Raw genomic sequence first — 12,205 nt, 5'->3', positions numbered from 1 at the left:
GATTCTATCTCTTCTGTTCACACAAGAAACGATCGGAATTTTGCTTAGGTGTTTGGAGCCACCTAGAGGGAAGATTTCTCAGTACCAGAAAATGTGTAACTTTTCCTCCCTAACATTTTGAGACAAACACTGCAACACCAATACTGAACCTATAAACTGGATTAGAAATAAAAGAAAGAGTCTGAATGAGTTTTTTTACAGCTGATCTCCATTTAACAAATATACTAACTAAGTCATATGCTGGATGCTAGGATTATAGAAACATAAGAAAGATCTATGGCCTTAGTCCAGGGGTAGGCAAATTATAATTCACAAGGAAATTCTGGGCCTCTGTCTCCTTTTGTAAATAAAGCTTTATTGAAAGTTCATCACAATCATCCATTTACAACTGTTTATTGCTATTTTCCCACTAAAACAAAGTCAATAATTATGACAAGGATTAGGCCCACAAAACCTATCGTATCTGACCCTGTGCAGTAAAATTGCTCTGGCATAGAGGGAGTTCACAGCCCATATAGATCTGACAGTCAGTGGTGTGAATATTTTTGAGTCAGCAGAATGTCAGGGCAAGCCTCCTAAATTAAGAAATAATTAACTGGGCCTTAATTAAAAATTAGAAAGCAGCCTGACACGGAACTAAGAGCATATACCAAGTAGAGGTAATCACATAAGAAAAGGTCTAGTGGCAATAGGACACAGGGTCTGTCTCAAGAACTGCAAGGGTTTGGTGTTGCTTGAATATAGTATACAAGTGGTAGAAGACAATGCTGAAAAGAAAGCCTTATGAATTGTAAATACCAAAAGAAAAACTTTGTATTTTTAAGAAAATATATATATATACACACACATATATAATGATATACATATATATCACTTGCAAAATCAATAAACAAAAAAACCCATTACCTCTGAAAGAACAAACAAAAAACTTTTTAAAAATTGCTGGAAAATGAATACTGAAGACAAGACAGATAAAAAAGATAGGGTCAGGAAGATGTCACTAAACACTATTTTTAATTTTCTGGTTTTGAAATTACATGAGCGCCTTGTCTCTTCTAAAATTAAAAAGTTTGGATTTGGTAAAAATTTAAGAAAGAAGCACTAAGAGGAGACAAGCAAATTAGAATACCTTGTAGGTACAATGCGTAAGAGGACTGGAAGATGCAGATAGTAGTTAGAAACCAATGGACAGACTACTAGCTGTTTTAAGTAAATATATTAACAATGTATTATGGTGCTTACAACATATGAAGATGTAAAACATATGACAAAAGTAGCTCAAAGGATGAAAGGGAAAGAAAGTAAAAGGAGTTAAATTACTATAGGATTTTACACTTTAAGTGGAATCATATTAGAGGCAGACTATGACAAGCTGAGGACAAATACTATAATCTCTACACTGACCATTTTAAATAAAATACTAACAGGTTTAGATACAAAGTCAAAAGAGAAAATCAAATGGAATTTTAAGAAAGTAAAATGAAGAATATCAATTTAGCCTCCCAAAAGGTAAGAACATAGATACCAAGGAACAAAGAATAAACTGAAAAGAAATAGCAAGAAGGCAACATAAAACCCAAGACTATCAGTAATTAAATTAAATATAAATACATTAATCCCTCTAATAGAAAGACAAAGATTATCATATTGCATTTAAAAGAAAACAAAAGGTTTTTTGTAAGTAATACACTTTAAAAATAAGAACACAGTTGGTCACGATGGTCAGTAGTTGTGGTACATACCTACAATACCAGCTACTTAGGAGTCTAAAGCAGGAGGATCACAAGTTTGAGCTAGTCTGTGCAAATTAGCAAGACCCAATCTTAAAATAAAATTAGAAAAAGATTAGGGATGTAGGTCAGTGTTAGAGCACTTATCTGGTATGTATGAGGCTACAAGTGTGACAACCCCCCCCAAAAAAAAACACTGATAAATTAAAAGAAAAAGATAATAATTTTTAAAAAGCCAACAATGATTATGCTAATACCAGACAAAGATGATTTTAAGACAAATTTATTACCAGATACTAGAGAGAAAGAGAGATATTTTATAATATTAAAAGAATCAATTTACAGTGGATCAAACAATCCTAAATGTTTTACCCAATTATATAGTTAAAAATAACTAAAACTAAAAACATATCACATGGGAAAAAGCAACCAAATTAGCTACATCCAGATTTATAAATTCAATTAAATAGATCACATAACGATGGTAGCAGACCGGAATAAATAATTGAGGATAACAGGAACAAAGGACAAAATTTAAATTAAATCAAGCAAAAATTGAGCCTTATATATACTAAAGATATATGTACCTTAATTGCGTGGATATCAGATTCAAAGGAAAAATTAAAGATCAAATAGAACTGGATAAATTCTATTATTATATAGTATATTTATTTTTCTTACCAGCATCACTGTTAAATTCATTATTCTTCCAAGGTTATCAATATAGTAGACACTGTCTTGATACCATGAATCACAGTGTAGGTAATTATACATCCCAAAAGCATGCATGTGTTCCAGTGTATATTGATCATCACGAAGTTTTACTTCTGCCACAGCTGAAATATAATAAATAAACAAACATAATCATCAAGAGTTTTATTCAGATTGTCCCTTTTTACAGAATACCTAAAAGGCAAAGAAACCATGCATGACAATCACAAAGGCTGCTTCAGGGCAATTCACTATATGATCACTCAGAAATAATTTCTGGATATCTAATATGCACTGTGTGCAGATGACTAGTAGGAGGATATGGTTATACCCTTTAGAACCTAGAACATAGTGACTGTAGTAGATAGATTTTTTTAAATCGTAACTCTTCTTTTGGCACTTTTTATAATAAGAACAAATTCTAAGAATGAAGGTTTTCCTGCCTTTAGGACAAATAATAAGCCCAATTTTATAAAGTATTTTTATAATTTTAAATGTTTCCATTTTATTATATTTCATTTTAAACACACATTAAGAAATAAAGAGAATGTTTTTATTTTATCACTACACAGATATGGAAATAAATATAAACACCAACTGCAACTTCTCTAATATCATGTCAAATCCTTCTAATAGTAAGAACAAAACAGTGTCACAGCTGGAATAGACACAAGGCTTCCTACTTACAGAAAAGGGCATTCTTCACTAAAACATTAGCTGCCTCCCTCATTTTAAATCTGACAAACATGTTCTCTTCCTCTCAAGCTCCCACTTGCCTCTCCATGCTTACAGCTCAATGCTGCCCAGGACCTGTAATTAATTTCTGCAATAGAAAATATGTAAGTGGACTATGATGGGCCAATATATTATCTTGATATAAAGTATATGCTTTACTGTATTCTAATCACAACTATTTTCTTCTCGTAGAATACTTACTTACCTTTCCTGCTTCTAATACCTGATTTGAATCCTGGCTAACTTATACTTATTCAATCATTTATCTAGAAAGTATGTTAATAGATACAGTGATGAGCAAAGAGTACATAGTATCTTCTTAGCACTTACAATTAAGTGAAGAAATGGACAGTACTCAGTTACATAAATCTTACATAATTTTTACATCATAATTTTATATATTAAACTGTGATGTTATAAAGAAAAATTACTGGTTACTAAAGAACACAAAAAGTAGTGAGTTTTACTTGGGAGACTAATGAAAGTTTTTCAAGGATTAAGACAAGACATAAAAGGCAAGTAAGAATTAAGAAGAAATATACTCATACATCCACATATAACTCTGTACTCTAAGCAAGAAAAGTAGGAGTAAAACCGTATGTTCAAAGAACCAAACGAAGGACATACTGCTACACACAGAACAAAAAGAACCGTTACAAAGAATGGCTAGAGATGAATGAAGTTAGAGAACTAGGCAGGAGGAGTTAGACTGTGAAAGTCCTTGTCTTTATTTCTTTATTGATAATAAAGTGTACTAAGAATTCATTAGGTTGTTTAGCAGGAGAGTAAAGTTCAGATGTGAGTTTTTAAGAGAGTGCTTATAATGCTTATTATACACACTCGAACTTTTATCTTTTTATATCTTCATACACAAATAGCAAACTAAGCAAATAGAAAAAGACAGTTAATTTGTTGGGTTGATTTTAGAAGGTGAGTGGTTCAAGAAGTGACCTTTATAGGTGGAAATAATGTGGAAAACAGACTGGGGCAAAACAGGGATAAATTCAGGAAGACCCATTAGGAACACTACAAATGTGAAATCATAATTTTGAAAGACTTGACAGAAGTTGAGGAAACTAGCTGTTTCACTTGAGGAAGTGTGTACTTGCAAGGAATGGTTAACAAATATACGTTCTATGGATTAGGAAGGAAATAATTATCCATTTTTTTTAGGACCACTGTGTGGATGAAACACTGGAAATGTCCATGAAAATGTAACAGCCCAAAAAAGTAACATTAAACAATATAACAAATACATTTTCTCCCTATGGGAGCAAAGAGCCCTCAATAATCATGAACAGGTCAGAAGTTTCTTAGCCTTTTGCCTTACTATATCTCAGTTGCAAACACATTTATCTCTGGAAAACCAGTTAAAAGACCTTGATATAACAGGAGTTGGTTGTTGCATTTCAATAAGATAATCTATGTAAGTTATTGTGACACAGAAGCAAGCAGCACAAGGCATGCTTACTAGTTTATAAAACTCTCTTAGTGTGCAGAAAAAGACTGCTTCTCTAGCCCTAAATGAGAAATAAAAAGTTGTAACTACATTTATCACATTAATCTTCTTGAGTATAAAGATGGGAGGCAGAACAAGCGAAAGGAGAAAAGCAGTGTCCAGAATGTGACAAAGCTTAACCACCAGCAAGCTCTTTTGTAGAGCCTTCCCAAGAAAGAAAGAAAGAGGCAGGGAACCTCTAATCTGTTGGGATCTTTGAAATGGTTGAAGAGGAACCCTTTTTTATAAAGAATTCATTGCAGTAGTTTTTTGGTACCTGAGATTGAACCCAGGGGTGCTTACCCACTGAGCCACATCCCTAGCTGTTTTCAAGTAAAACAGATTCAACTCTTTTGTTAATGGTGCTAAGGATGGTGTCCACTACTGCTTCTTGAACTCTCAAAGTATATTATTATGTTAAACTACATAAAATTTCCAATTTTTGACATCAATTAAATATGATGTAACCTAATATTTATCTAAACACATTAGTTTTTAAAAAGTAGTGTTGGAGAAGCAAAGAATAATAACCTATAAAGGTCACTTCTTGAACCACTCACCTTCTAAAATCAACCCAACGAATTAACTGTCTTCTTCTATTTGCTTATTTTGCTATTTGTGTATGAAGATATAAAAAGATAAAAGTTATGAGTGTGTATAATGAGTTCTAAAGCAAGGATTACAAAACAGGGCAGGACGTAAGTCAGGAGTACTGCTCCCATGAAACTATTTTATAAAATGCTTCTGGGATCATAACACATTTATCTGGCTATCTTCCCCATAATTTCCTACAGAGTACAGACAGGAGTTTTATAGTAAACTCTACTAGAGAAATTATGTTTTCACTTAAAAATATATATTGAACAATTTTTGTTTGTAGTCAAAATGGAATAGGAAGCAATTCTGTTTTTCCACCAGAAATAACTAATAAGAAAAAATAAAATAAATCAGACATGATTACATGAAACAACAGTTTCCAATTTACTAGGCATCTGGTAACATAGAAAAATGATCACTAAGAAACCCAAAATACATGAGGTGAACCCTATCACTGCCCCAGTCTACAAAGTTTTGTGAAGTTTCCAGACCAAGGCATAAAAAATGGGAAAGTGAGGCAGACTGATCTGAAAGTCTGGAGAAACCATGGAAGTTACAGTTGATTAGTCAGAGTAGCAAACAGAGAGGCAAACCCCAGAGATCTGCAGAGGTCTCCCTGAAGAACTCAGCATGTGTTTGGATGAGCCAACCCCAAACCAAGGAAAGAACCATCTGAAAGACTGTGGGGAAAGGTACTGGACACTCATACAAGACTGCAGAGTGACTAGGCCAAACAGGAAGAATGAAAACACTCCTAATTTGTGGGATACTGGGCAGAGTACCCAGCAAGCCTTGCTTCCATAGTGGGGAATAGTTAGCCCTAGACTAAACCAGACTATCAAATCTTAAAAGCAAGATTCAATGGAATTAACCTGTTTCCAAGCAGCTAAAATAAAACCCAGAAAAAAAGATTATGAGAATACAAAAATACCCTGCATCCAATAAGGTAAATTCACAATTTCTGATACCCAATCAAAGCAGAAAAGGAAAGGAAAACAAGCCCATAATGAGGGGAATCAACAATCAATAGAAGCTAATACATAACTGACATAAAGGGTATAATTAGCAGAGTAGCACATTAAAACAGTTATTACAAGTATATTTCATATGTTTAAAATCATAAGCAGGGGCATAAAAGATATAAAAAAAATTTAAATCAGACTTAAAAAAGAGAGTTGAAAAAGAGAAAAAATAATGCAGAATAAAAGGGGGGTAATGATGAACTTCCAGAATAGGTAAATGAAGTTCTCAAAGGAGAGAACAAGAGAAAAATTTGGAAGAAAATTATGAACTCAGAGTTTATAGGTCAGCAAACCCCAAGAATAAGAATCATGAAGAAAACCACACCTAGGCACATATAATTATTGAACTGCTCAAAACCAATGTAAAATAGAAAAATCTTAAAAGCAGCCAGAGGAAAAAATGTATGCTATGTACAGAGCAACAAAGACAAGATAATGTCAGATTTCTCATCAGTTATAAAACAAGCAAGAAGACTACAGGGAAAAATCTTTACAAAATTAAAGAAGAAAAATTGTCAACTTAGAATTCTATATGTGGCAAAAATATCTTTGGAAGAATCAAAGCAAAATATAGATCCTTCCATACTAAAACATGGAAAGAATTAATTACCAGATTGTAAGAAACAATTAAATTCATTCATGCAGAAGGAAAATTGCAATAGACAAAAATATGGATCTAAATAAATGAAAGAACACCAGAAGTAACAACTGTAAGTAAATATACAAGATTTTTTTCTTATTTAAATTTCTTTAAGAGATAATTATTTAAATAAAAATAATATATTGTGAAATATACAATAACATATAAGACTAAAATTCATGACAATAGTTCGAAGGCCAGGAAGAAATGGTATAAAAGTATAAGGTTCTTACAATACATGGTAAATAATATACTATCATTGAAATATAACCAATATACATCCTAAAGTGATTATTAAAATAATAAAAAAGTACAGCTGATAGCCCCAACAAAGGAAATTAAAACACAAGTATATATGTATGTGTGTGTATACATATGCATATATACACATACACTCACACATACATACTATGGCATAATTAATCAAAAGAAAGCTGGGGTGACTAATATCAGACAGACCTCAGAGCAAAAAACTAAAAAAATCTTGTTAGGGATAAAGGTTATTTCATAATGATAAAGGGGTCAATTTATCAAGAGAACATATTAATGTTTATGAAGCTGGCAACAAAGTTTCAATATATATCATGCAAAAAATGGTAAAAATTAGCCAGGTGGGGTGGCATACGCCTGTAATCAACAGCTCTGGAAGCCGAGGCAGGAGGATCACAAGTTTAAGGCCAGCCTCAGTAACTAAGCAAGGTCTTAAGCAATTAGTGTCTCAAAAAAATAAATACAAATAAACAGGGCTAGTATGTTGCTCAATGGTTAAGCAAGTGCCCCTAGGTTCAATGCCTGATACCCCTCCAAAAAATAAAACAAAAAATTTATAAAACTCCAAGGGCACATAGAGAAATCCACAATCACAGGCATAAATTCTAATATCCTTCTCTTGCAACAAGGGTGATTTCAAAATAATCGTGCTGAGTAAAAGAAGCCAGACAGGAGTGGTGCGGGGAGTGGGGACATAGTACACCGTATATAATTCCAGTTATATAAAATTCTAAAAAAATCATATTAATTTATATTGTCACAAAACATATCAATAGTTGCTTGGGGATAGGAGGAATATGGGAAGAGCAGAGGGATAGGTGTATAGTTACAGAGGGTACAAAGAAACTTTTGGGGATGATAGCTAAGTTTATCATCTTGATTATGGAGACCTCATGGGTGTATCCATGCCAAAACTTGCTAAATTGTACATTTTAAATATATGCAGTTTATTGTTAACTATATCTCAATAAACCTGTTTAATGTGCAAGTGATACAAAATCATCCACTATTCAACCAAGCAACCTCCAGCTCTACAGATAAAGCACTGAAAAAGATAGACACAATACAGAACCAAGACTCTTGGCACAAAAGCAGACACTGAATGCTGCAAAGTGTCTATGAAGCATGGGGTACTACTGGAAAGTACAGAAGAGATTCTAACTTGTACAGATTTTACAGTATGGACTCTAAATATGTAGTCAAGAAAGGAATCCCTGAAGAAGAAGTAAAAGAATAAAGTACAAATTAATTAGGTGAACTATAGGGGGAAACATAAAAAGATCTACTAAATAAGATTCTAGGGAAAGGATGTTTATAGGATAAATATTCAGACATGAAACTGCTGGATAAAAGACAATTACAATTTTAGGAAACAATTTTTTGCTTAGGTTTTTTTTTTCTTTCCATGTTTTTTTTTAAATTGGTGCTTTATAGTTATACATAATGGTGAGATTTATTGTTACATATTTATACATGTACACAATCTAACAATATAATTTGGCCAATGTGACTCCCCAGCACTTCCCCCTTCCTTCCCACTTCCCAACATCTTTTACTTAGTTTTTTGGAGTGGAAAAAGACAAAGTAACACTGTTTATGTTGCAGGGGTAGTTCTAGAACAATTTAATAATATTAAGACAAGAAAATAAGCCTGTTAGCCAAGCTCTTTGAGACCAGAAACCACATCTGCATCCTCATATCTTAAACAGTATTTCACACACCCAAGAGTGCAACGAAAGGTTTGCTAAATTAAACTCCTTGGGTTAGGATAAAAAAATCAAATTATTAGGAGCTCCTCAATTATACCTTAACTATCTCTAGAAATGATACTTTGTAAAGAATCAACCTCTTCTTTTTTTTGTTCTGTTTTTGTTGTTGTGTTTCTTTTGTTCTCAAGTAATTCATAAAAGCCTTCAGACAGTTGTCTCCATTCCTCTGGTCTTCTAAATAACTACAGAGCCATAGGGTAAATGATTTAACCACCAAATTTGCTCATTTCCCTTTATACTTAAAAACCTTCAAACAGCACCACATTACCTCTGGTTTTGCCTTCTAAACACAGAATCTAAGACCAACATTGTGAAATATGGGCGAGGGGAGACAGTGTGATTTTAATAAAGTAAATTAATTTATTCATTTATTTAGACAGTGGGGATTGAACCCAGGGGGTCTTTACCACTAAGCTACATCTCCAGCCCTTTATATTTATTTTGGGACAGGGTCTCACTAAGTTGCCCAGGCTAGCCTGGAACTTGCGATCCTCCTACCTCAATTTCAATTGCTGGGGATTACAGCCATTCACCACCCCAGCCAGCTTAAATGTTTTCACTTTGGAGTATCATTTATTGCGAGATTTCAATTTCTGATTTTTTAATGTTACAATATCCCACACTGACTTTAGGTTTGATTATTTTATTTGATTTAACTAGTAAAGCAAAAGTGCATTTCCACTTAGCAAATTAAAATGCTGGCAAAACTATGACAACTGAACTTTATCTTTTATTGCAATTGCACATGAAAAAGTCTGGGAAGCAAAGGATAAAGTCCAAAAGATGAATAGTGCCCTCATCAGTCTAACTCCTCTTTTTGCAAAATTTTTCACCAATACAGGACTGCAACAGCATTCTGCATACGGCCTACTGATCTTCTTTTCCTTTTAGCTCATGTTTTTCCACAAATGGAATGTCCTCAACAACTTCATTCATTCAACTTATTGAGTACCTACTATGTGCCAAGAACTAAAACAAAGTAGTGAATAAAAGAGAAACATCATGTAATTCAAAGTCTAGTGGAGGAAACATCCATCCAATATAGAATCCGGAACTACAATAATTACTGATTTATGGAGAATGAAATGAAGGATCTCTAAAGTGAAAGCAAGAAGGCTAGTCAGAAAACTACTATATTTTAGGCAAGTGAAAACAACGATTTGGACTAGGAAACATGAGAAGTAAAAATCAGGAGTTTAGGGCACTTGCTGACAAGTTGAACTGAGGACTTCACAAAGAAATACTCAAACATAAATAACTATACAGACTAAATTAACAGTCACAATTTTTATGCCTCCCTGGATCTACGCCATCTTTATGACCTTCCCACACGGAGGGACTCCAGACTTGATTTTTTGATTTGCTTTGACCAGTGGAGCAAAAAAACTTGTTGCAAGGAGCAGCCTGAAAAAAGCACTTATGCACTGCTACTCACAACCTCCAAAGAGCCTGAGCTAGCCTGCAGAAGGATGACAGACCACAAGGAGAGTTAAGCAAAGGTCATCTGGAAGAATCTTAAATCAGTCAATGGCAAAGAACACCCAAATAGATGAAAAAAATCCAGTCATGATGAGCACAGTTGCCTAGCAGACCCATAACTGAACAAGAATGCATGAATGAGCCCATCCAGGACTAGAAGAATCAAGTAGGTAGGCAATCTATGAATTTGTCAGTAACAATCAATTTGTCAGCAACAATAAGTGTTTTTTGGGGTTTTTTTTTAGTTTTTTTTTTTTTTTTCCTAATGTATCAGCTCACAAAATATGGTGGTACTATTTGCTGACTAGGAAACAGAGACTGAAAATGGGGTGGGAGGAAGGCAGAAAAGGAAATGAAAAATCAAGCGTATCTTCTCTCATACTGGTTAACCTATATTCTTTATAGCACAACTTAGATATCAACTTCTCCAGAAAGCTGGCCCAGATCCACAGACTAGTTATTCAAGAATTACCATTGTATTTTATACACATATCCATCACTGCCTTCCCACATTATTTTATACTTATTTGGCATTTTCTTCCTAACGAAATAATAGTTATGTTATCCACTACGGACTGTGTCCTATTCACCTTGATAACATTGGCATGTAACAGAACAGGCCCTCTATAGATGTTTCTGAATTTAATAAACGGATAAACAAACACTTCTTTGATACTATAAAGTCTATTAATTAACTCTGGACCCGTATTTCTCACAGTGTGATCCACTCACTGACAACCTGCACCAGAATCAGAAGTGTGTTAAAAAATGGGCAAACCTCCGGGCTCTATCATCAACGTAAATGTACTTTTTACAATGAAAACGTTCTGGCCAGCTACTAACAGTTAGTAGCAATGTGGTTACTAAAACAAAGCAATCAGCAGTGTGATTACAAAATCATCTTTCTTCAAAAAATGTCTAGCGATATTTTTTTTCTACGACAGTCTTCAGTGTGCCCGGACCTGGGAAACTGAAAATGCTCTGACAGGTATGTAGTTTCTCCTCTAAGAAATGGCTCTGCGTCAAAGGAAAACAGGCGTTGGGGTTTTTCCAAGGAGGTGTGGCTTCTCAGCTAACACGTTGACAGACAACGTCCAGAGAACAGAGAACGTCCCGAGCTTTCCCCACGGCAGGGCCAGCGGGGTGGACCGGCGGTCCGAGCCCAGGCATCACCCGTGTGCCCCACCTTGGGGTCGAGGGCGGGCCCAAGGTCCCGCTTTTGAAGAGCCACACCTAAGCGGTTTTCACGGGGCTGAAGGGCATCGTTATCCAGAGGCAACCACCCTGTGTGCACCCCAGCGCGACGGGCAGTAACGAAGCTTATGTTGTTCTGCTTGCCCTAACACACAGAAAGAAAACGCGGGAAGGCTCAGGCCGATGGCAGCCGAAAGAGGAAAGGAAGGGAGTGTGAGGGGTCGCCACAGCTTCCCACCTGCGTCAAGCTCCAGCTGGTAACAGGGCAGTGGCTCGAGAGAGAGCTTGTAACCCTCGAAGCGGGGGTCCAACAGAGGTCTCTTCACCCGCAGGGAGCAATTAGCCGCCACCTCCATCTCTTTCCAAGATCCAAGCGTGGGAATTAATAAAGCTCTTGTTGAAAGGTCCGCGCTTCACTCCTGGAACTGAGGCTGGGAAGCGGCGTGGTTCCCATCCCAGAAACCACTGCGGCGCCAAACTGCCTTTTGGGAAATGTAGTGTGCGCGAGAAATCGGACCCTTGATGTATGCTGGGTTCTGTAGTTTCTCGGGGACTTAAGG

At 35.2% G+C, this 12,205-nt stretch overlaps 1 protein-coding gene across 2 annotated transcripts in view; it reads right to left on the bottom strand.

Annotated features, from left to right (window-relative positions):
- Positions 1 to 12,090, bottom strand: part of Nudcd1 (NudC domain containing 1) — a 63,452-nt gene extending 51,362 nt beyond the window's left edge. For both annotated transcript variants that reach the window (XM_026384533.2, XM_026384534.2), the window contains exons 1-2: positions 11,884 to 12,090; positions 2,412 to 2,566 (exon numbers count right to left, since the gene is read on the bottom strand). In XM_026384533.2, the coding sequence (XP_026240318.1) occupies positions 2,412 to 2,566; positions 11,884 to 12,001 (273 nt within the window). In that variant the 5' untranslated portion in view covers positions 12,002 to 12,090. The remainder of the gene's footprint in view (positions 1 to 2,411; positions 2,567 to 11,883) is intronic.
- Between the last annotated feature and the right edge of the window lie 115 nt (positions 12,091 to 12,205).

Source organism: Urocitellus parryii, chromosome 7, assembly GCF_045843805.1.
Source record: "Urocitellus parryii isolate mUroPar1 chromosome 7, mUroPar1.hap1, whole genome shotgun sequence".
Lineage (NCBI taxonomy): Eukaryota > Metazoa > Chordata > Mammalia > Rodentia > Sciuridae > Urocitellus > Urocitellus parryii.
Note: the sequence above shows the minus strand (reverse complement) of the source record. Positions and strands in the feature narration are given on the sequence as shown.